Below are 25,967 nucleotides of genomic sequence, written 5' to 3' on the forward strand. Positions count from 1 at the left end.
TGGAGAATTCATTGCTAAAGAAGCCAGAAGTGGGCTCCTGAACTGGAATTGGTTCAGAGATAAAGGAGCCAGAGAATGGCTTTTTTCCCCAAATGCACAGCCCTCCCGACGCCAGCGGCCTTGATCGCATTGCATTTCGGAGGTCAGGATTAGCATCCAGAATGAGTTTAGCAGGTTGGCAGGCTGGCCTGTCATTGAGGAGATGGCCTTCGAGCAACAGGAATATATAAACTGCTGATTGATGACAAGGATCGCCCTCAGATAGGCTGGAGGGGAAGGCTCTAATGTGGAGAAGAACTCAACAAGAGTGGATTTTTATTTTTTATTTTTCAACGAGAGATGCTCAGGCCTGCTGGCTACCTCTGGCTGTCTGGCCTGGAAGCTCTAAACCCCAGTCCCAGAAGGATGAAGAGGAAGAAGAAGAGTTGGTTTTTATATGCCAACTTTCTCTACCACTTAAGGAAGAATCAAACCGGCTTACAATCGCCTTCCCTTCCCCTCCCCACAACAGACACCCTGTGAGGTAGGTGGGGCTGAGAGAGCTCTAAGAGAGCTGTGACTAGCCCCAGGTCACCCAACCAGCTTCATACGTAGGAATGGGGAAACAAATCCAGTTCTCCAGATTAGCCTCCCCCGCTCATGTGGAGGAGCGGGGAATCAAACCCGGTTCTCCAGATCAGACTCCACCGCTCCAAACCACTACACCACGCTGGCTCTTGAAGGCATTTCCCTGCACACATGCAAAGACTGTGCTTTGGCACTGAGAACGTGTTTAAACCTGAATGGTGGGGGCAACCGTCTGGCTGTAGCGCCCGCAGAATAGGGTTGCCAAACTCCAGGTGGGGCCTGGTGATCTCTTGGTATTACTACTAGGGATGCTCTAGGCTGATCCTGCATTGAGCAGGGGGTTGGACAGGACTACGTGGCCTGCATGGCCCCTTCCAGCTCTATGATTCTATGGATGGCCCAGGATGGCCTGATCTTGTCACATCTCAGAAGCTAAGCGGGTCAACCCTGGTTAGTACTTGGATGGGAGACCACTTAAGAAGTCCAGGGTTACTTCGCAGATACAGGCAATGGCAAACCACCTCTGATCGCCTCTTGCCTATGGGGTAGCCATAAGTTGGCTGCGACTTGACAGCACTTTCTACCACCATACCGATACCAAATAGGGGCATCAAATAAGCACCTGGTTGGCTGCTGTTCAAAAGTGAATGCTGGCTAGATTGACCGTTGATCTGATGAGGTGGGGGGATACTTCTGTTTCAGCCATGCCCTCAGTGGTTGTGGGAAAGGGCTGTCAAGGCGACCCCGTAGGGCTTTCAAGGCAAGCAATGGTCAGAGGTGATTTTCTATTGCCTTTCTCTGCGTGGTGACCCTGGACTTCCTTGGTGGTCTCCCATCCAAATACTAACCAGGGACGACCCTGCTTAGCTTCCAAAAGCTTCCAAGACCTAGGTCATCCAGGTCAGGGTAACCATGGTCAGGGTGTAGGGTTGCCAACCTCCAGGTAGTAATGGTGTTACACAAAGGTTAAGCAATCAAAAATTAACACCTCTGTACTAATATCTCAGATTAGGAAGAAAGTACAGAATGCAGGCAATGCTGTATCAAAGTGACAAAAGTGTAATTCATACACAAGTTATACAGGTGTGTAAATACATATACAGTAACTTTCAATCCAAGGTTGAGGTCTAGAAAAAGAAGGGGTGAAAAGGGATACGATCGTTTCAAGTCTCAAGTCTTCCTCAGTCCCGTTCAATAGAATCAATAATATGCACACTTGTCTTGAAAAAGGCTTCTAAAGCCAAAGATTTCTCTATCCCATAGGGATCAGCAGAGGCAAACCATGAATTCTTCTTACACAATTTCCTCCATCGGGGTAATAATACACTGATACATGGTTGCACAGACAATTTCAGCTGGAGTAGTAGCTGGAGATCTCACACTATTTCAACTGATCTCCAGCCAATAGAGATCACTTCACCTGGAGAAAATGGCCACTTTGGCAATTGGACTCTATGGCATTGAAGTCCCTCCCCACTCCAAACCCCCCCTCCTCACGCTCCACCCCAAAAACCTCCTGCCAATGGTGAAGAGGGACCTGGCAACCCTATCAGGGTGTATTTTTTTTACACGGCTGTCTGTATCCATGCGATTCCATTGGAAGATGTGTGTTGTGTGAGTCACGGAAATAACTCGGAGAACAACTGGATTGAAATAGATCTCCAGCATTAATTAATTCATTCATTCACTCACTCATTTGCTCTTCCGTTCATGCCGGAGCCTGCTGTGTCTTAATATTCAATTACCTTCTTCCCCGACACCCCCGCCCGGCACTGCTCCCATTATTTATCTCCCAGGGGCCCGTCCATCAGAGAAAACCAAGGAGTTATTAAGGCCATAATTCCCAAAACCTGCTGCGTGCCAAGCGTTAGATCCCCACCTCTTCAGTCAACGGCTGCGGGTTTTGTTCCACAGTGTTGGGGGCGGGTGGGCTGTAAACACGGGAACCGCCCCAGGGAAGAGGAGGGAATCGTTCATTTGGGGTGGGGTTACCAATCTCTAGGTGGGGCCTTGAGCTCTCCTGGAATTATGCGAATGGGCGGCAGTGGTGAACTAAGGTGGGGTGGTAGAAAAGAGTAGGAATCCCCTTCGAGCTGCGGGGGTCAGCGTTTGGGCAAGCGGATGGGCAGGCTGGGAGTCTTTGCCCTCTAGCAAATAGTTGTGGGCTGGAGAAGGAGGAATGGGCAGCTGGGGAGAACTAAGGTGGGGTGGGGGAAGGGAGAACTGTACCCCTAAGGACGTGCCTCACAAGGGGAGAGGCTGTGGCTCAGTGGTAGAGCATCTGCTCGGCATGCAGGAGGTCCCAGGTTCAATCACCGGCATCTCCACTTAAAGGGACCGGGCAAGTAGGTGATGTGAAAGGCCTCTGCCTGAGACCCTGGAGAGCTGCTGCCGGTCTGAGTGGGCAATACTGACTTTGATGGACCGAGGGTCAGATTCAGTGTAAGGCAGCTTAATGTGTTTAATGTACAGCCGATTTTAAGACTACACAGTTCAGTCCCTCAGGAAGTAGTGTTGCCAGGTCCTTCTTTGCCACTGGCGGGAGGTTTTGGGGCGGAGCCTGAGGAGGGCGAGGTTTGGGGAGGGGAGGGGCTTCAACGCCATAGAGTCCAGTTGCCCAAGCGGCCCTTTTCTCCAGGGGAGCTAATCTCTGTCGGCTGGACATCAGTTGTCATAGCAGGAGATCTCCAGCTAGTACCTGGAGGCTGGCAACCCTACCGATGTCATCAGATCTCGGAAGCGAAGCAGGGTCAGCCCTGGTTAGTATTTGGATGGGAGACCACCTAGGAATGCCGGGGTTGCTATGCAGAGGCAGGCAACGGCAAACAAACCACCTCTGTTTGTCTCTTGCCTTGAAAACCCCCACGAGTGGTCCTCAGCATAAGCCAGTTGCAGCTTGACAGCACTTAATTGCTATTATTCAGAGCTGTACGGTCCCTGCCATTTAAAAAAAAAAAATCCACATTCTTTGCCAAGGTTTGTGCTAAGAAATGCCAAATTCTGCAACCTGCATAGATCAAGCACATCTGTTTCAATTACCAATGGCCTCCGTTGGTTCCAATCTTGCTAGCTGAGGAGAGGGTGGAGACCTAGGCAGAGTTCTGAAGATCCTGCCCCAGAGCGCTGGAACTCCCTGCCCCAGGATGTGGTGATGGCTGCCAACTTGGAAGGCTTGAAGAGGGGAGTGGACATGTACACCGAGGAGAGGCCTATCCATGGCTACTAGTAAAAATGGATACTAGTCATGACGCATGCCTATTCTCTCCAGGATCAGAGGAGCATGCCCATTATATCAGGTGCTGTGGAACGCAAGCAAGATAATGCTGCTGCTTGCTTGTGGGCTTCCTAGAGACACCTGGTTGGCCACTGTGTGAACAGACTGCTGGACTTAATGGACCTTTTCTAACAGTTAGAGCTGTTCCTCAGTGGAACAGGCTTCCTCGGGAGGTGATAATCTCTCCTCCCCTGGTGGTTTTTAAGCAGCGGCTAGATGGCCATCTGTCAGCAATGCTGATTCTATGACCTTAGGCAGATGATGAGAGGGAGGGCATCTTGGCCATCTTCTGGGCATGGAGTATGTGTCACTGGGGTGTGTGGGGAGGGAGGTAGCTGTGAATTTCCTGCATTGTGCAGGGGGTTGAACTAGATGACCCTATGATTCTATGACCTTGGTCTGATCCAGCAGGGCCTTTCTTATGCTGTTATGCTGTTATGTTCTTAAGTCCCACTGTTTTTCCTTGCATTCCTGAAGAATTGTTCACATTCTTTTCACCTTTGTTCTGCATGAAAGAAACGGACTTGCCTGGGACCTCCAGGTCAGGGCAGAGGTGAGCAGATGGGGTTTGCCATTGCCTGCCTCTGCGTCTTTCTTGGTGGTCTCCCATCCAAGTACCAACCAGGGCTGCCCCTGCTTAGCACCAAGATTCTGGCAAAAGTCTGGGGCAAATGTCCAATTCCCTGTGCTTACGAAGCGCAGCTTTAAACATAGGGTTGGTAGATTTCCACGGACTGAAGAGGGGTGATTTTGACCGATTCCCCCTTTCCCACTGCCAACATCCAGGGCCCACCTGTTCTGTTGATGGGGTCCCGTGTCCCCCAAGAGCAGCATTTCTGGGAAATCCCTTCTTGTCAGTAAACGGTACTTCTGAGAGCCAGCATGGTGTAGTGGTTAAGAGTGGTGGTTTGGACTCTCATCTGGAGAACCGGGTTGGATTCCCCAGTCCTCCACATGAGCGGCGGAGGCGAATCTGGTGAACTGGATTAGTTTCCCCAGACCTACACACGAAGCCAGCTGGGTGACCTTGGGCAAGTCACAGCTCTCTTCGAGCTCTCTCAGCCCCACCTACCTCCCAGGGTGTCTGTTGTGGGGAGGGGAAGGGAAGGCGATTGTAAGCCAGTTTGAGTCTCCCTTAAGTGGTAGAGAAAGTCGGCATATAAAAACCAACTCTCCTCCGCCTTCTCCTCCTTCTTCTCCTTCTCCTTCATCCAGCACACAATCTGGTCAGATTGCCATTTTTTAAAAAAATACCCTCCACCCCTATGCCCGATCAGCAGGTGAAGCTTTTGCTAACAGGAAGATCAACGTGTCAGGAAAAGCTTCGCTTGTTAAACATACGTGTGTGTGTGTGTGTGTGTGGGAGAGGGGAAATGAAAAAAGTTGGCAGCTTCCAGACTTGGCAGGATTCTGGGCCCCAGCCATCCAGCCACCTGCTATATATACACAAAGGATTATCTCACCCCATAAATGTTGTCATGTACTAAACTCAGGCAGGAGAGAGGCAGATTCCCTGCCACGAGAGATCCCGGAAAGCATAGGAATGAAGCTGAAGAGAAATAGAAAAACCAATCACACCCTGCCCCCTACACTCTGGGTAGAAAGCTGATCTGACCTGGGACACAATTCTTCATCAGTCCGCATGTAATGTTGTCGTAGGACGGCTTGCCAACTTTTGAATTGGACTCTGTTAGTAAGACTCTGTTAGTAGGATTTCTGCAGCCTTAGGATTACTGAGCCGAAGTGGTGTAGTGGTTAGATTGCTGTACTAGGATCGGGGAAACCCAGGTTCAAATCCCCACTCTGCCTTGGAAACTTGCACGGTCACCCTGGGCCAGTCTAGGGTTGCCAGGAGCATGTTTATTATATTAGGGGCTGTGGAACACAGGCAGGACAATGCTGCTGCAGTCATCTTGATTGTGGGCTTCCTAGAGGCACCTGGTTGGCCACTGTGTGAACAGACTGCTGGACCTGATGGGCCTCGGTCTGATCCAGCAGGGCTTTCCTTATGTTCTTATGGAGGATGGGGTTATCCTTAGCTACTAGTCCAAATGGATACTAGTCATAATGCATACCTATTCTCTCCAGGATCAGAGGAGCATGCCTGTTATATTAGGTGCTGTGGAACGCAAGCAAGATAATGCTGCTGCAGTCGTCTTGCTTGTGGGCTTCTTAGAGGTACCTGGTTGGCCGCTGTGCAAACAGACTGCTGGACTTGATGGGCCTTGGTCTGATCCAGCATGGCCTTTCTTATGTTCATGCCTATACTCTCCAGGATCCGAGGAGCATGCCTATTATATTAGGTGCTGTGGAACACAGGCAGGATGCTGCTGCTGCAGTCGTCTTGCTTGTGGGCTTCCTAGAGGCACCTGTGGGAGTTGACCACTGTGGGAACAGACTGCTGGACTTGATGGGCCTTGGTCTGATCCAGCAGGGCTTTCCTTATGTTCTTATGGAGGATGGGGCTATCCATGGTTACTAGTCAAAATGGCTACTAGTCATGCTGCATACCCATTCTCTCCAGGATCAGAGGAGCATGCCTGTTATATTAGGTGCTTTGGAACACAGGCAAGATAACGCTGCTGCAGTCGTCTTGCTTGTGGGCTTCCTAGAGGCACCTGGTTGGCCACTGTGCAAACAGACTGCTGGACTTGATGGACCTTGGTCTGATCCTGCAGGGCCTTTCTTATGTTCTTATAAAGCTGTCCAGGTGTGTTTTGGGGTGGTCCCCTCACCATCTATTTACGATCCTACTATGTGAACATACGAGAGAGCAACCAGCAGGGGGAACGGCAAATGGCGACAGTAACCCCCCCCCCTCCATTCCAGCTACGGAGATATGGTACCCAGCACCATTGCCGGGAAGATCTTTGGCTCCATCTGCTCCCTCAGCGGGGTGCTGGTCATCGCCCTCCCGGTCCCTGTCATTGTGTCCAACTTCAGCCGCATCTACCACCAGAACCAGCGGGCAGATAAGCGGCGGGCTCAGCAGGTGAGTGCGACCAGGGCTGGGAAGGGGGGGGAACAGCATGGCCATTGACGCAGGGTCGGTTTTGATGCTCGCTCAGAGCTGCTTTTTTAAAAAAATCCGCCCTTTAAAATGACTGTTCACGGTCCTGATGCAAGAGGTGAAAGGCAAACAAATCCCACCACACACACCCCCACTCGCCTGCTCCTTTGTTCCTTCGTTTGCATAGCCGTTAGCAATGGTCGTTTGCATAGCTCAGCCGCGGCTGTGATTTTTCATGGTTCCTTCAGTGAATGCTTCGGTGTGGGGGCAGAGCAAATACAAAAGGTTGCGTTACAGGGGCTCTTAAGAAATGTGAAGCAGGTATGCACCAGCTTCGCTGTGATGGTTGGAATGATGGTTTAGCGTGAAGAAATCAGCAAAAATATGCGGGGCACTTCAGCCTGGAATGCGCTGCTAATTACCAAGCATAAATGACCTGTGTGTGTGTGCGCGCGCGTGCATGTGCATGCGCACATGCGGGGGAAATATCTCTCATTTTATACACAGTCCTCCTTTTCTCCCCTTGCAGAAGGTTCGCTTGACCCGGATCCGGCTGGCCAAGAACAGGACGACCAACGCTTTCCTGCGGTACAAACAGAACGGAGGCCTCGAGGTAGGGAACGCTCTTGCAGGTGTTCTTTGGTGAGGGTTGCCAACCTCCAGGTACTAGCTGGAGATCTCCCACTATTACAACTGATCTCCGGCCGATAGAGATCAGTTCCCCTGGAGAAAATGGCCGCTTTGGCAATTGAACTCTACGGCATTGAAGCCCCTCCCCACCCTAAGCCCTGCTCTCCTCAGGCTCCCCCAAAAAACCTCCCACCGGTGGCGAAGAGGGACCTGGCAACCCTATCTTTAGCAGTTTCAGCTCCCAGACTCCTTGGATACCCCCCCTTGCCCAACACACTGAGCAGACACTGGTCTCAGGTGATATCAAACATCTAACTCAGTTTTCGACAGATTTTTTTTCCGTCGCTCTGCCCCAGTTTTATTATTCCAGGGTCGCCAGCTACTGCATGTTTGAATCGATTTTTTAAAAAAGACTGAACTTTCCTGAACTTAGAAAAGCAGCATATCAGCAAGGCAGGTTCATGCCTACTCCTACTGTGCATGTTTTCTACATGCAGGCAATTCTTTTTTAAAAAGCATTTGGACATAAATTCCTCGCACCTGCCATCTGAAGTGATGCGGTCCTAATTCAAGATAGTTGAATCAAACAGCACTAAACAGCTAGATTTGAGTCCGGCAGAACCTTAGAGACCAACGACATTTTCAGAGTAGGTGCTTTCGAGACTTTGTCGGATACAAGTGGTACAAAAGGAGCTTTAACTCTCAAAACCTCATACCCTAAAGAAAGCCAACGTGGTGTGGTGGTTAAGAGCGGTGGTTTGGAGAGGTGGACTCTGATCTGGAGAACCGGGTTTGATTCCCTGCTCCTCCACCTGAGCGGCGGAGGCTAATCTGGTGAACTGGATTTGTTTCCCCTACTCCTCCACATGAAGGCAGCTGGATGGCCTTGGGCTAGTCACAGCTCTCTTAGAGCTCTCTCAGCCGCACCTACCTCCCAGGGTGTCTGTTGTGGGGAGGGGAAGGGAAGGAGATTGTAGGCCGGTTTGATTCTCCCTTAAGTGGTAGAGAAAGTCGGCATATAAAAACCAACTCTTCTAATACATAGAAAGATTTGTTTCTGTCTTCGAAACACATTTCAAAATATGGAGTTTTGCCCGAAAAGCTGCTCTTCTCCTCCTTCTCCTTCTCCTTCTCCTTCCCCTTCCCCTTCCCCTTCCCCTTATCCCCTTCTCCTCCTCCTCCTCCTCCTCCCCCCCCCCGCTCAACTTTTGCCACAATTATCAGAGGGTGGAGTTTGCTCTGTCGAAGCCACCCTTCATCTGATACAAGTGGTACTTTGTCAGAGACAAGTAGTACTTGTCTCTGACAAAGGCAGCTTTAACTCTAAAAACCTCCCGCCCCGAAGATCTTATTGGTCTCTATGGTGCGACTGGGCTTGAATCTAACAATCCTAGCTCAGCTTCACCACAATTATCGGAGGGTGGAGTTTGGTCTGCCATTAGCCCAAATGTACATGCGTTGCCAATCCACAAAGATTTGCACCCTCTCGCTAGCCTACCCAGAGAATGTCACAACAGTCAAGCGATGACAGACAGGTGGGTGTTCAAGCTGGAGCTGCCAAGCGCAGCAACGGAGCTGGGCTTTTGTTTCCGGCTTGCCTGTTTCAAGCTGTCTGCACCCTAGGGTTGCCAACCTCCTGATGGCGGCTGGAGACCTCCCACTGTTACAACTTATCTCCAGACAATAGAGATCAGTTCCCTGGAGAAAATGGCTGCTTTGGCAACTGGACTCTATGGCGCTGAAGCCCCTCCGCTCTCCAAACCCAGCCCTCCTCAGGCTCCTCCTCCAAAATCTCCTGGTATTTCCCAACCCGAAGCTGGCGACCCTAACTGTAGAAGCCAAGATTTGGGGCTGGGTCTAGGGTTGCCAGGTACTAGCTGGAGATCTCCTGCTATTACAACTGATCTCCAGCTGATCTACAACTCTATGGCTTTGAAGCCCCTCCCCTCTCCAAACCCCACTCTCCTCAGGCTCCGCCCCCAAAATCTCCAGGCATTTCCCTACCCAGAGCTGGCAACCCTAACGGCAGAAGCCAAGATTTGGGGCTGGGTCTAGGGTTGCCAACCTCCAGGTACTAGCTGGAGATCTCCTGCTATTACAACTGATCTCCAGCTGACAGAGATGAGTTCCCCTGGAGGAAACGGCCGCTTTGGCCATTGGACTCTATGGTGTCGAAGCCCCGCCCCTCCCCAAACCTCGCCTTCCTCAGGCTCCACCCCCAAAATCTCCAGGTATTTCCCAACCGGGAGCCGGCGACCCTACTGCACGCAGGTCTTTCTCTCCCACAGGACAAAGACCCTGAAGCTCACTCCTTGGCTGTGCGCAACCGGTCAGCCTTCGAACAGCAACACCATCACCTCTTGCACTGCCTGGAGAAAACCACTGTGAGTAGCAGGGGCATGGAGGGAAACGGGGAACAGGGGAGGGCGCATTCGAAGCAACATGGCCAGGATGGGCCTGATCCCTGGGAAGGGCTTGAGAATGTGCAGTGGGATTTGCTGTCCTTCCAGGGCTGGCTAGACAGACAGAACCAGCATCTGGGCTACTGCAGTCATTTTGTTTGTGGGCTTCCTAGAGGCACTTGGTTGGCCAATGGTGTGAACAGACTGCTGGACTTGATGGGCCTTGGTCTGATCCAGCAGGGCTACTAGTTCAAATGGATACTAGTCATAATGCATACCTGTTCTCTCCAGGATCAGATGGGTGCTGTGGAACGCCAGCAGGATGCTGCTGCTGCAGTCGTCTTGCTTGTGGGGTTTCCTAGAGGCACTTGGTTGGCCAATGGTGTGAACAGACTGCTGGACTTGATGGGCCTTGGTCTGATTCAGCAGGGCTTTCCTTATGTTCGTATGGAAGATGGGGCTATCTATGGCTACTAGTCTAAATGGATACTAGTTGTGGTGCATACCTATTCTCTCCAGGATCAGAGGAGTATGCCTATTCTGTTAGGTGCTGTGGAACGCAGGCAGGACAAATGCTGCTGCAGTCATCTTGTTTGTGGGCTTCCTGGAGGCACCTGGTTGGCCCCTGTGTGGAAAGACTGCTGGACTTGATGGGCCCTGGTCTGATCCAGCAGGGCTTTTCTTATGTTGTTAACCTTTGGAAGGGGGTCTGATGAAAGGATCAGAAACTGGGGGGGGGGGTCATCTAGTGATTATGCTATAAACCTGGGAAAGAAGTCTGTGCTTCAGTGGCAGAGCATCTGTTTTACATCCAAAAGGAGCAAAGTTCAATCCCCGGCACCTTCGGTTAAAAGGATCAGGTGACACAGGAGAACTCGGCCTTAGACCCTGGAGTGCCAGTCACAGTACTGGCCTTGATAGACCAGTGACTAGTATCCACTTTTACTAGTAGCCATGAATACCCCTCTCCTCCATGGAGGAGTGGTCTCATTTAGCCGGCTCAAGGTTGCCTCAGCCTTCCACCTTCCAAGGTCGGTAAAATGAGTACCCAGCTTGCTGGGGGTAAAGGGAAGATGACTGGGGAAGGCACTGGCAAACCACCTTGTAAACATCGTCTGCCTAGTAAACACTGGGATGTGATGTCCCCCCATGGGTCAATAATGATCCAGGGCTTACACAGGGGACTACCTGTGAGAACCAGCGTGGTGTAGTGGTTACGAGCGGTGGTTTGGAGCGGTGGACTCTTATCTGGAGAACAGGTTTTGATTCCCCCGCTCCTCCACACGAGCGGGCGGAGGCTAATGTGGTGAACTGGATTTGTTTCCCCCACTCCTCCACATGAAGCCAGCTGGGTGACCTTGGGCTAGTCACAGCTCTCTCAGCCCCACCTACCTCACAGGGTGTCTGTTGTGGGGAGGGGAGGGGAAGGGAAGGGAAGGGGATTGTGAGCCCTTAAGTGGTAGAGAAAGTCAGCATATAAAAACCTCCTCCTCCTCCTCCTCCTCCTCTTCTTCTTCTTCTTCTTCTTCTTTTTCTTCTTCTTCTTCTTCTTCTTCTTCCTCCTTCTCCTCCTCCTCCTCCTCCTCCTCCTCCTCCTCCTCCTTTACCTATCCTCACATGCATGTCCTTCGCTGTTCACACGTTCTTTTTCTCCTCCCCGCCCCGATGTTTCGCCCGCATGCAGAGTCACGACTTTACCGACGAAAACACCTACAGCGAGCTCTGCCTGACGGACCCCCTTGGCTACCGCACCAGCCGCAGCACCTCCCTCTCCTCCCAGCAGGGGGGCAGCGGCAGGGGCATCCTGAGCCGCTATTGCTGCCCGCGTCGCCACAAGCGCCGCACCACCCGCCTCACCAACTCCACCATGTCCATGAGCCGCGCCAGCGCCCAAGAGCTCGACACCTTGCAAAGCCAGAAGAGCGCCGCCGCGCAGAGGTAAGCGGCGCCTTCGCGTCCTCCCGCAGGGCTCAGCGGAGGTGGGTTGCGGGGCCTCAAAGTGGGTCGCAGGCCAGCCTGCCCAAAGGGCTGCCCTTGCTAGGGTAGTCTAGCACAACTAAGAACACCTTATGCTGAATAAGGAAATGACAGGAGAACAACCAGCAAAAAGCTCAAAATCAAATGACTATTTGAACTACACATTTAAAAGACAGTCTTTTGTGTCTATCCACAAAAAACACAAAGTGTAACAATTGCAAGCACAAAATACAAAGTGAGTATACAATATAACACAAATAAACATGAAAAAGGTACAAGGATATGTTGGATGTAAATATACACTTTTTTTTGTGACCAGATTTATTATTACAAAGTAGAGACGACGCCAGGTTTAAGAAGCAAAGGGAGAAAAAAGCTTTTTTTATTTTGCCAGGCAAAAGAGGAAGACATTTCAGCCCTTTTCGGGTTCCAAAGTGAAAGTCTCCTAACAGACTCCGCTTAGTTCTCATATTTATACTTTTCCAAAGTTCTTTGTTCTAAGAGGATTTGAATATCTCCTCCTTTCTAATCCACCCTAACTCTGATCTCATTTTGTGGTCACATGTATATGATCTTATCTGTTATTTGGTGATATCCTGTACCAGATACGAAAAATCACCTGCTTTGTTCAGTTTAAGTTAGACAGGACTATTTTTTACTGACTTATATAAATAACCACAGCTTACAAATATAATAGAAAAATAACATTTTTCCAATATGCTAGAATTAAATTAATTAAAATCTTACACATCCCACAGATATATACAATATGAAACAAACAGGCAACTAGAAGTCCAAAAATAAAGCTGACTGTAGCAATTTCTGTAGCCTGGGCGAGGGCTGCGTTGAATCATGTCTTCTTCCCCAACAAGGCAACCAACCAGGGTCGGTTGGCAGGCACAAGGAGTCAGGGCAAAAATGCAAGGAAGCAGGGAACGTTTTCGCCACTAGGGCTTCATCAGGCTGAAACTGAAATATTTGTCTCACAAAAACTGGTTTTTTTCAAAAGCTGTTTTTCCCCCCAAAAGGAATACTTTCTCTCTCTCATTCAATCAGCGCCGCAGCATCAAATCAGTACATAGGGCGTTATCAGGAAAACGTCATAACAGACTAGACAAGTTACAAGTGTCGACTGCGCAAAAACCGACCCTGGTTGGTTGCCTTGTTGGGGAAGAAGACATGATTCAACGCAGCCCTCGCCCAGGCTGCAGAAATTGCTACAGTCAGCTTTATTTTTGGACTTCTAGTTGCCTGTTTGTTTCATATTGTATATATCCTTGTGCCTTTTTCATGTTTATTTGTGTTATATTGTATACTCACTTTGTATTTTGTGCTTGCAATTGTTACACTTGGTGTTTTTTGTGGATAGATGCATAAGACTGTCGTTTAAATTTTGTAGTTCAAATAGTCATTTGATTTTGAGCTTTTTGCTGGTTGTTCTCCTGTCGTAACCTCCAGGTAGTAGCTGGAGATCTCCTACTATTACTACTGAACTCCAGCCGATAGAGATCAGTTCGCCTGGAGAAAATGGCCGCTTTGGCAATTGGACTCTATGGCATTGAAGCCCCTCCCCTCCCCAAACCCCACCCTCTTCAGGCTCCACCCTAAAAACCTCCCACCAGTGGCGAAGAGGGACTTGACAACTCTAGTTGCCAACCTCCAGGTGGGGCCTGGAGATAGGCTTGCCAACCTCCAGGTACTGAACAATTGATACGTGTGCTGAACAACGTTAGTTAAGGATAATAAACAGCACCGCAGCTCAACTTCAATATAAAAAATTATTTAGTAGTAATAAACCAAATTTTTTACATTGAAGTTGAGCTGCGGTGCTGTTTATTATCCTTAACCTCCAGGTACTAGCTGGAGATCTCCTGCTATTACAACTGATCTTCAGCCGATAGAGATCAATTCCCTTGGGAAAAAATGGCCGCTTCGGCAATTGGACTCCATGGCATTGAAGTCCCTCCCCTCCCCACATCCGCCCTCCTCAGTCTCTGCCCCATAAGCCTGCCACCAGTGGCGAAGAGCGACCTGGCAACCCTACCAGGAGACCTCCCGCTGTTACAACTTATCTCCAGACAATAGAGATCAGTTCCCTGGATAAAATGGCTGCTTTGGAGGGTGAACTGTATGACATTATACCCTGCTGAGGTCCCTCCCCTCCACAAACCCCCACCCTCTAGGTTCCACCCCTCCAATCTCCAGGTATTTCCCAACTCTAGCCCTTTCCATCAATCTCCTTCTATATTTTGGAAACCAAGACCTGACCCTGGAAACAGGATTTTCCATGTCATGCTTTAGTTGATATCTTTTCTTCTTCATTGCATATACATGTGGATCAAGTAAAACATGTCCTGGTGGTTGCTAGAGAGAGTTTCTTAGAATCTTGATTGGGGAGGGGGGTTAGAGGGAATAATGGAGAAGGAGAATGTGGTGAAAGGCTGGAACATAACTTCCATATGCAAAGGCTGCGTGTGTCTAAATGCCACTTGTTTGGGTTCAAACTGGAGGCAGCTGCGCCCTTTGTGTGATGTGATGGTTGTTGGTTTCTCTGTAGATAATGGAATGCGAGATGGGTGCCAAGGGCATTGCACTTTGCCTAGGGCACCAAAAAACCTTACACTAGCCTCACCACACCAAGTGTGGTGTAGTGGTTAAGAGCATTGGACTCTAATCTGGAGAACCGGGCTTGATTCCCCTCTCTCCCACGTGGGTGGCAGACTCTAATCTGGTGAACTGGGTTGGTTTCCCCACTCCAACACAAGAAGAGTTGGTTTTTATATGTTTACTTTCTCTACCACTTAAGGAAGAATCAAACCAGTTTACATTCACCTTCCCTTCCCCTCCCCACAACAGACACCCTGTGAGGTAGGTGGGGCTGAGAGAGTTCGGAGCGAACTGTGACTAGCCCCAGGTCACCCAGCTGGCTTCATGTGGAGGAGCGGGGAAACCAACCCGGTTCTCCAGATGAGAGTCCAATGCTCATGTGGAGTGGGGAATCAAACCCGGTCCTCCAGATGAGAGTCCAATGCTCATGTGGAGGAGTGGGAAATCAAACCCGGTCCTCCAGATTAGAGTCCAATGCTCATGTGGAGGAGTGGGGAATCAAACCCGGTCTTCCAGATTAGAGTCCAATGCTCATGTGGAGGAGTGGGGAATCAAACCCACTTCTCCAGATTAGAGTTCACTGCTCATGTGGAGGAGTGGGGAAACCAACCCGGTTCTCCAGATTAGAGTCCACTGCTCATGTGGAGGAGTGGGGAATCAAACCCAGTCCTCCAGATTAGAGTCCACTGCTCATGTGGACGAGTGGGGAATCAAACCCGGTTCTCCAGATTAGAGCCCACCGCTCTTAACCACTACTCCATGCTGGATAGTACTGTTAGATCGCTGATTTACCAGCGGAAGGTGGCATGATATAGCTCGATCTTGTCAAATCTTGGGAGCTTAGCAAGGTTGGTAGTTAGATAGGGGTCACCAAGGAAAACTACAGAGGAAGGCTATGGCAAACCCCCATTGCTTCTCACTTGCCTTGAAAGCCCCTTCTTAGAGTTACCATAAATTGGTTGCGACTTGACAGCACTTACATAGATAATCTAGCCTGTTATGGACAGGCTGGCCTTTTCCTACATTAGCGAGGCCATAAGTAATACCCTGAAGGACTTGAGGCAAACACAGTGTAATCCTCGATATCAAGACGGAGTGTCTTAATCTTTATTTTTTACATGTGGAGTTACAAAACCGGTCACAAATGCACAGCGGTAATCACTTTCCGGCACGGAAACGTCAGTTTTCAGTGTGAGTCTGACAAAGGAGATAACACAGGGTATTACATTTTTTACAAAATCGCTTTGGTTATTAAGTTGAAACCTTCCTCGAGATTACCGTCTACCATCTCCTGAGGCCCCTTTTTAATCAAACACGTGTTTGTGAAAGTTGGCTCGGACAGCTCAGTTCTGATTTCCCCACATACATAGACTCTGGCTGCTGCGAATTCTTTGCATATTATAGACAAGCCCTGACCTGGATGGCCTGGACTAGCCTGATCTCATCAGATCTGGGAAGCTAAGCAGGGTCGGCCCTGGTTAGTACTTGGATGGGAGACCACCAAAGAATACCAGGGTCGCAACATAGAGGCAGGCAATGGCAAAGCACCTCTGTTCATCTCTTGTCCTGACCTGGGTGGCCCAGGCTAGCCTGATCTCATCAGATCTCAGAAACTAAGCAGGGTTGGCCCTGGTTCATATTTGGATGGGAGACCACTAAGGAAGTCCAGGATTGCTATGCAGAGGAAGGCAATAGCAAACCTCCGCTGTTCATCTCTTACCTTGACTCGGATGACCCAGGTTGGCCTGATCTCATCAGATCTGAGAAGCTAAGCAGGGTCGGCCCTGGTTAGTACTTGGATGGGAGACCACCATGGAAGTCCAGGGTTGCTATGCAGAGGCACCCAATGGCCAATCATCTCTGCTTGTCTCTGCCCTGACCTGGATGGCCCAGACTACTCCAATCTCATCAGATCTTGGAAGCTAAGTAGAGTTGGCCCTGATTAGTACTTGGATGGGAGACCACCAAGGAAATCGAGGATTACTACCCAGAGGCAGGCAGTGGCAAACTGCCTCTGTTCATCTCTTGCCCTGACCTGGATGGCCCAGGCTAACCCGATCACGTCAGATCATGGAAGCTAATCAGGGTCAGCCATGGAAACTATTTGGATGGGCAACCACCAAGGAAGTCCAGGGTTGCTTCACAGAGGCAGGCAATGGCAAACTGCCTCTGTACATCTCTTGCCTTGAAAACCCTACGGGGTTGCCATAAGTTAGCTGCGACTCGACGGCACTTTCCACCACCATGATAGACAGAGCTCTCAAAACCTGTCCGTATTGAAACGATGAACAGTTGGCAATCCTACCAGTCAGTGTGCTTCGAGGCGTGTGGCCTGATCCCGTGCACGTTTATTTGGAAGTGATCTCTGCGATCTCAGCAGGGTTTATTCCCTAATAAGTGTGCATAGCATCGAAGACTTGATCCACTCTTTGCTTGCCATCTAGGGCTGTTGAAAAAAAATCGGTAAAATTCGGATTTGGCAAAATTTGGCCCGTTTTGATTCGGGAAATGCCGAAGTCCAAATTCCCCCGATTCGGATCCATGGAATTCGGCACGCAATTCTGGGTTCGCGAATAAAGCACATTTAAAGCACATCCGCGCCTTTCCATGGCTCCAGGTTTTTTTTTGTTGACGTAGAGGTCCCAAATTTCAGTGTAGCTTCAGGGGACCCTTCTTGCAAGAACCCCCAAGTTTTGTAAAGATTGGATCAGGGGGTCCCGAGATATGGGGCCCGGAAGGGGTCCCCCCCAAATCGCCAAGTGGAATAATGCAATTAAGAACACATTTGCGGCTTTCCACAGCTCCGGGGGGGGCATTTTTGGAGGCAGAGGTCCCAAAATTTTGGTGTAGCTTGAGGGCACCCTTCCTGCAAGAACCACCAAGTTTTGTAAAGATTGGGGCAGGGGTCCTGACTTATGGGGCCCGGAAGGGGTCCCCCGCCCATTAGAATGAATAGAAATAAATAGACCGTTTGTACTCGGAGTTTGCAAAACTATGCAAAGCAACACGTGACACGACCTTTGGAGTTTGCAAACCATGGAAAGGGAACCTTTTTAAAGGGGGAAGTGATGCCTAGGGGATTTAGCCTATCTAAATCTGAGCTCCAACAATGGATCCCTCAGAAACCAGGAGGAGGCATTTTCTTTTCCCTGCAAGATCACTCTTCCCTCACCGTTGAATTCTAATCTACTGGCAGCCAGGAGGCTGCCCCAACAAACTGTTTGACCTTTTAAGCTATTTAAAAATCAAGATCCCCTTGCTCTTTTAAAGAACTAGCTGAGCCTAGTTGGTGAGAACAAAGCTGACCGGCCCTACCCCTACGGTTTAAATGTATGCCAGACACTCCCTGACAGATCTTATTAATCAACAACGCCTTCACTCAAAGCCGTTGATCAAAACAGAGGTAGCAACAACTCAGCCCCACTCCAGGCAACCACCTAAAGCATCAGAATGGGGATAAACTGAGGGAACACACACAGCCCTGCAGAGAGACAGAGACAACCCTCACTCCAGGCACAGTTGCAACCACCTACAAATGATCCAAGGAGGAGGCGGGGCGGTTGGCAAGCAAGGGGAGAGACTCATGCACGCGCACAACGCCGCACAAGCTCAACTCCGGGTGAGGACTGTCCACAGGCCACGGGCAGAAGAAGCAGAAAGCAAACTCCCGCACAGGCGAGCGGGCACAAAGCCACAAGCACACGGCAGAACCATTCCGGCACACCCCTCCCCCTCAAACCAGTACGGCTCGGCTCAACCCCAAATAAAGGCGAGCGGCACCTATTCCCCCCCCTCAAGCCAGTACGGCTCGGCACAAAGCACCTAAAACGACCAAAAGGAGGAGGCGGGGCGGTTGGCGAGCAGGGGGAGAGACTCGCGCACGTGCGCAATGCCGCACGGCTCAACTCCGGCGAGACTGCCCACAGGCCACGGGCAGAAGAAAAGAAGCAGAAAGCAAACTCCCACACAGGCAAGCGGGCACAAAGCCACAAGCACACGGCAGAACCGTTCTGGCACACCCCCTCCCCTCAAACCAGTACGGCTTGGCTCAACCCCAAATAAAGGCAAGCGGGCACCAACCCCCCCCCCTCAAGCCAGTACGGCTCGGCTCCCGCAGAGGCGAGTGGGCACAAACACAAACCCACGGCAGGAACTGGCAACCCCCTCCTCTGGCTTCCCCCCCACCCACAGAAACTGCTCCCCCCCCCCACACACACAGAATCTGCTTTCCCCCACACACACACACACAGGAGAAAGGTATAGAGGAAAACACCCAAAATCAAACTGTGTGGATGTCTTCCAGCAGGAGCAGGGACGAAAAGTAAATCCAATCAGTCCTGTTCCAGTAAGCAGGAATCGGATTCGGGATATCTCAGAGTCAGGAGCATCACCACCAAAATGGAAGGAATTCCAGACTCGAGTCGGGACGGGAGGACGGGAGTTTTTATACTATTCTCCTGGCAAATTCAAAAGGGAGAATCCCTGTTCTGATTGGCCAGGAGAAGACCCGGCTTGGCCACTATTGGCTGGTTGCTTACTAACTGACAATTATGGCTGCTGATTCAGAGCCCCCCGAATTTGCTGAATTTATTTGGCGGTCACCCCAAACTCGCGGAATTCGGCTCGTCGTTTTCCCGCCTTTTAAAAAAATCCGGTTCCATCCGAAGTAGAAACCGCCGAATCGGGGAAAATTCGGCTCTTTTTCAGTTCGGATGGAACCGAATCGACAGCCCTATTGCCATCCCTGCTGGCTGGCAGGTGCCAGGGGGTGCTCGGAAAGGCAAGCTAGGAAGAATTGGAGAGATGGCTGAATCTCCCCTGGTAACCGCTTATTCCTCCTTCCGTGAGGAGCACGGATCTAAGGCTTACAGCAGATTATGATTGAAATTAGTCATTGTGATGACGGACATGCTCCCTAGTGGAGCACCCCTCCGGGCCATTCCATGTCATGAAATGGCATGGGGGAGGGAGGCTGAAGACCGTTCTCCTTACCCATGCTGTGTTCCTGATCACATGTAGGGCACCGCATACCTGAGACCTGGCTGCCCTGACCTGGATGGCCCAGCTAGCCAGATCTCATCAGATCTCGGAAGCTAAGCAGGATTGGCCCTGGTTCGTATTTGGATGGGAGACCACCAAGAAGTCCAAGGTTATTACGCAGAGGCAGGCGATGGCAACTCACCTCTGTTTGTCTCTTGCCTTGACCCTGGATGGCCCAGGCTAGCCTGATCTCATCAGATCTCAGAAGCTGAGCAGGGTTGGCCCCTGGTTAGTGCTTGGATGGGAGAGCACCAAGGAAGTCCAGGGTTGCTGTGCAGAGGCAGGCTATGGCAACCCACCTCTGTTAGTCTCTTGCCTTGCCTTGGATAGCTCAGGCTAGCCCGATCTCATCAGATCTCAGAAGCTAAGCAGGGTTAGCCCTGGTTCATACTCAGATGGGAGACCACCAAGGAAGTCCGGGGTCCCTATGCAGAACCAGGCAATGGCAAACCACCGGTGTAAGCCTCTTGCTTTGAAAACCCTATGGGATCAGCATCAGCCGGCTGCGATTTGACAGCGCTTTCCACACCACTCTTGGGGAACTGAGTTCCTAGCAGAATGACGTGCGGCTGCTGGTATGAGAGTCAGGTCAGGGGGAACCCCGACCCCGACTGTCAAAAACCTGTCTCATGTTGTTCTGCCGGTGGTTGCATCCAGCAGGGGAAAGGAGAACACGCTTTTGGACTGCCTTACGAAAAGCAGGATAGTCATGACACGGGGCACGGGGGGGGGGATGAGCGCCGCTGTGAGTGTCGATTTAAATGTGTGTCCTCGTTTCAGAAGTGACTCAGAGGGAGGACGGTAGACGGCAGAGGGGAGGGCTGCGGAATAAGTGACGGCTGCGGAAAAGGCTGAAGGAGCGAGGCGCCTGCTTGTTCAGAGGCGAGAAGATTAAGTGCAAACCATGAAGTGGTTTCAACTGTCGGGAAAAGAGGAGGAAGGAATGCTTATCAGTAGCCCTTCGGGGAGCTGAGAACCACTTGCGGTGAAGCTGCGGGAACGGCTGGGCGGTGAAGCAAACTGGAGAGTCAGGGACGCGTTTGCGGGGGATATTTCAGCCTGAGTTTGCGTCGGATGACCTTTGAGATACACTGCGGCTGGTGATGAATCTGTGCCGTTTTTATGTAGAGGTGCAAGTTAGGCAAATGTGATCTTGGGCTGTATCAACAGATGCATAGTGTCCAGATCACGTGAAGTGATGGTATCACTTTACTCTGTTCTGCTTAGACCTCACCTAGAATATTGTGTTCAGTTTTGGGCGCCCCAATTTAAGAAGGATGTAGACAAGCTGGAACGTCTCCAGAGGAGGGCAACGAAGATGGTGAGGGGTCTGGAGACCAAGTCCTATGAGGAAAGGTTGAAGGAGCTGGTATGTTAGCCTGTAAGTCCTGACCTGGATGATCCAGGCTGGCCAGATATCATCAGTTCTCAGAAGGTAAGCAGGGTTGGCCCTGGTTAGTACTTGGGTAGGAGACCACCAAGGAAGTTCAGGGTTGCCACGCTGAGGCCGGCAATGGCAAACCACCTCTGTATGTCGCTACCCTGACCTGAATGGCCCAAGATCTCTTCAGATCTTGAAAGCTTAAGCAGGGTCGGCCCTGGTTAGTATATGGATGGGAGACCGCCAAGGAAATCCAGGCTGCTCCGCAGGGGCAGGCAATGACAAAACACCTCTGTATGCCTTTTGCCCTGACCTGGATGCCCAGTATGCCCAGTCTCATCAGATCTCGAAAGCTAAGGAGGAGGCCCTGCTTAGTATTTGGATGGGAGACCACCAAGAAAGTCCAGGGTTGCTGTGCAGAACCAGGCAACGGCAAAACACCTCTGCTCATCCCTTGCCTTGAAAACCCCTACAGGGTCGCCATAAGTCGGCTGCTACTTGACTCCACTTTCCACCATCAAGGTGAACACATGAAGCTGCCTTCTACTGAACCAGACCCTCAGTCCATCGAGGTCAGTATTGTCTACTCAGACCGGCGGCAGCTCTCCAGGGTCTCAGGCGGAGGTCTTTCATATCACCTACTTGCCTGGTCCCTTTAACTGGAGATGCCGGGGACTGAACCTGGGACCTTCTGCATGCCAAGCAGATGCTGTGCCACTGAGCCACAGCCCCTCCATTGGACTCCTGCTTTATTGAACCGAACTGTCTCCCGAGCTTCTCTGGGACGTGTTCGAATGCACCTCTGTGGTTGCACGGAACTCTGCTGCCACCTGTCGGGCCCAAACGGCAGTGCCAAACGATGCGCAGCCAAACCTTTCTTGCAGGTTTATTCCTTTTGGCATCGTTGGTTTAGCCGATTGGTTGGTTCCCTAGGGTGGCCGGAACCTCACTTGTATGCATGCTGGTAGTACACAGTGCCCATTGAGAGAGACCTGGTGTCATTTGGGGCCAGTGATTTGGCGGAACAGCCGGTTTATACAGGATACAGAGTACAAAAGTACGTGGCTATAGGGCACTGACTAATTACTCTACATCCTGTATATGCAGTCAGTGTGGCTCAGCTACTGTGTTGTTTTGGGTTTTTTTGAATGGCCAATTTGCAAGAAAGGTGCTGGGGTACAGACCTCCATGGAAGCCATGTGACTTGATCTAGCCATTCCTTCTGTCAACCCCAGGTGGTGGTGGTGGTGGTGGTGGTGGTGATGGTGGTAGTGGCGATGATGATGATGATGAAGAAGAAGAAGAAGAGGAGGAGGAGGAGGAGGAGGAGTTTGGTTTTATTCTTAGATTTTCTCTACCTTTTAAGGAGACTCAAACCGGCTTACAATCGCCTTCCCTTCCTCTCCCCACAACAGACACCTTGTGAGGTACGTGGGTCTGAGAGAGTTCGGAGAGAACTGTGACTGGCCCAAGGTCACCCAGCAGGCTTCATGTGGAGCAACGGGGAAACCAACCCGGTTCTCCAGATTAGAGTCCGCTGCTCATGTGGAGGAGCGGAGAATCAAACCCGGTTCTCCAGATTGGAGTCTGCAGCTCATGTGGAGGAGGGGGGGAATCGAACCCGGTTCTTTAGATTAGAGTCCACCGCTCTCAACCACTGCACCATGCTGGCAAGCCCCCACACTGTTTCATTGCACCTTCAAAAACCCAAAAGATCATGTCGAATGCCACTGCGACAGCACACCCATGGCCTCAGACTGACCCAAAATGCCTCAAGAGGTGCATTCTAAGTTTAGTCTTCCCTTGCTTCATGGGTACCCCAGTCAATCAGACTCCGTTTATGCTCGTATGTTACTTATCGATGAAAAACTGCTGGTTTCAGCATGTACTGCGAACTTCCGTGCGGCAGTCTACAAAATTCGCCAGTCACTGACAGTTTCAACTGAGAAAAAGCGGCGCATAAAAACCCACTCTTCTTTAGCAAATGCAGCCGCTGAGATTGTTTGATCGAGGGGACTGTGTGTGCGGAAGAATGTGTGTGTGTGTGTGTGTGTGTGTGTGTATAAACGCAAATACATGTCACGGAATCAACCCTGTACCTGGTAGCTGAACAGAAACGGGCAACTCTACCCAAGGTTTCAGATTCAAGCTCTGCAAAAAGAAAGGAGGTACCGCATTCCTCGGACCTTCCCGGGATTTTTTTGGAGGATGTGGGTAATAAATATGTATCTAAGGTCATTATAAAAGGGGCAGTGCCGCAGACCTCCATGGAAGCCATGTGACTTGATCTAGCCATTCCTTATGTCAACCCCAAGTGATGATGATGAAGATGATGTTGAAGAAGAAGATGTTTCAGTGTCCCCAGTAGCTCATGAGCATAAGAAGCATAAGAAGAAGCAGCGGCCTGCATTTGTGAAACAATCATCACGTATCAAATACCACTACCAGAGCTTTCCTACACCCTAAAAAACCTCTATTTTTTCCTAACCCCCCCTCAAACACAATGCCTTCTTGTCTGAGGCAGTTCACATGGTCCACAGCAAACAAACACACAGAGAAAGAAGACGAAGAAGAGTTGGTTTTTATATGCTGACTTTCTCTACCACTTAAGGGAGAATCAAACCGGCTCACAAGCACCTTCCCTTCCCCTCCCCACAACAGACACCCTGTGAGGTAGGTGGGGCTGAGTGTGTGTGACTAGCCCAAGGTCACCCAGCTGGCTTCATGTGGGATTGGGGAAACCTACCCAGTTCACCAGATTAGCCTCCGCCGCTCATGTGGAAGAGTGGGGAATCAAACCCGGTTCTCCAGATCAGAGTCCACCCCTCCAAACCACTGCTCTTAACCACTACACCACGCTGGCTCTCCCTACTGGACAGCTACTTAACAACGCCATTTTCTAGTCGTCGAAGTAGAAGAAGGAGTTGGTTTTTATATGCTGACTTTCTCTACCACTGAAGGCAAAATCAAACCAGCTTACAATCACCTTCCCCTCCCCACAACAGACACCCTGTGAGGTAGGTGGGGCTGAGAGAGCTCTAAGATAACTGTGACCGGCCCAAGGTCACCCAGCTGGCTTCATGAGGAGGAGTGGGGAAACCTACCCAGTTCACCAGATTAACGTCCGCTGCTCATATTGGAGGAGTGGGGGAATCAAACCCGGTTCTCCAGATCAGAGTCCACCGCTCCAAACCACCGCTCTTAACCACTGCACCATGCTGGTTCTCCCTGCTGGGAAAAGAAAAGTACAGGTACCCATTGGTTTCACCCAGCAAGGGTTAAAATAGCTTAGGGATGGCTTTGTCCAGCAAGATGGGCAAAAGAGGTAAGGGTTAAATCCCCCCTTCGCACAGGGTTCTCTGTCTTGATAAAATCGTCCTGGAGGCAGTGCTTGCAGAAGTGTGCTTTAAAACAAATACGCATAGAAGCATGATGCATTCATAGCTCCACTCCATTGTGCCTGTTGTAGCTCCAGTGCCAGAATGGCGTAGTGGTTAAGAGCAGTGTTTGGAGCGGTGGACTCTGATCTGGAGAATCGGGTTTGATTCCCCCGCTCCTCCACATGAAACCAGATGGGTGACCTTGGGCTAGTCACAGCTCTCTTAGGGCTCTCACAGCCTCTCCTACCTCCCAGGGTGTCTGTTGTGGGGAGGGGAAGGGAAGGCGATTGTAAGCCGGTTTGATTCTCCCTTAAGTGGTAGAGAAAGTCAGCATATAAAAACCAACTCTTCTTCTTTTTCAATCTGTCTGCACAAGGACTGCATTTCCGTGCTTAACTTTTACAATGGGTCAGCGATTCAGTTTTCCTGCAGGTCCAATTTGGGAAGGGGATAAAGGGCGGTGCCACAGCGTCCCCTCGAGCAGGCTTCAGTCTCTTGCCTTGTATGCTTTCCCCGTACCTCTTTCACCTATCGGAGAGGGAAACAGTCGATACTTCTCAGGGTGGAGTCTTTGGCTCCGGAGACGCCGGCTGCTGATCCCGATTCCACTCCAGCCTCTCAAAGGTGTTATTTCTCTTGGCACGAGAACACTGATGAATACGAAACAAGCCGGCGTAAGTAGGATTGATGGCCAGGCATGCAAAATGCGGTGCGCCCTATTACGAAACGTAGGCGCTGGCGTTTTCAGATCAGCCGTGAATACCGATGCAACTGCTCACGCGGATGCTGTCATGGAGTTTGCAACAGGACAGCCTGTGATTAATTTTGGAGGTGCTCGGTTTTGAACCTGCCTGTAGGTTGCATGCTCTAACCAACAAATCCTTGGTTTGGGGGGGGGGGTGTTTTTTTTTTTTAATATGCTGACTTTCTCTACCTTTTAAGGAGAATCAAACCGGCTTCCAATCGCCCTCCCTTCCCCTCCCCACAACAGACACCTTGTGAGGTAGGTGGGGCTGAGAGAGCTCGGAGAGAACGGTGACTGGCCCAAGGTCACCCAGCAGGCTTCATGTGGAGGAGTGGGGAAACAATTCCAGTTCACCAGATTAGAGTCCGCCGCTCATGTGGAGGAGTGGGGAATCGAACCTGGTTCTCCAGACTGGAGTCCACTGCTCTTAACCACTACACCACGCAGGCTCTCCTTCTTAATGAAAGATGTGCTGGGAATAATGGCTCAGGATTATTGAGGATTACTTGGGTGGGGGGAGGGGAAGAGAAATGCTCTCCCTGTGATCAAAGTCACTTACAAAAAAAAATCTTTTTTCATCTCTTCCAGGGCTGAGTCTGCCAACTAAAAAAAAAAAAATCTGGTGCCAAGCTTGGTTCCAAGATGGTTTCTCCACCTCCCTTTCCCTGTGGCTCAACGCCAGGATGCCCAGGCAGCTCTTATAACCTCCTTCTCTCTCTCTCTCCCTGTCTTTCCCCCCTTCCCAGCCGCTCCAACCTGAACGCCAAGACCCACGACAACTTGAAGCTGAACTGCGACGCCACGGACTTCAGCGCCGCCATCATCTGCATCCCCACGCCTCCGGCCAACACCCCGGACGAGAGCCGGCCCCCATCGCCCGGTGGTCCCCTGCGCAATTCCAGTCTCTCCACCCCCTACATCCTCCATGAAACTGTCAAGATCTCCTCCTTGTAA

General features: G+C 50.7%; 1 protein-coding gene across 1 annotated transcript in view; it reads left to right on the forward strand.

The window, feature by feature from the left end:
- The window catches only part of KCND1 (potassium voltage-gated channel subfamily D member 1), a 62,691-nt gene extending 36,724 nt beyond the window's left edge, over positions 1-25,967 (forward strand). The window contains 5 exon segments of the mRNA XM_056852266.1: positions 6,671-6,833; positions 7,381-7,464; positions 9,770-9,865; positions 11,568-11,821; positions 25,760-25,967. Coding sequence (XP_056708244.1) covers positions 6,671-6,833; positions 7,381-7,464; positions 9,770-9,865; positions 11,568-11,821; positions 25,760-25,967 — 805 coding nt within the window.

Source organism: Euleptes europaea, chromosome 1, assembly GCF_029931775.1.
Source record: "Euleptes europaea isolate rEulEur1 chromosome 1, rEulEur1.hap1, whole genome shotgun sequence".
NCBI lineage: Eukaryota > Metazoa > Chordata > Lepidosauria > Squamata > Sphaerodactylidae > Euleptes > Euleptes europaea.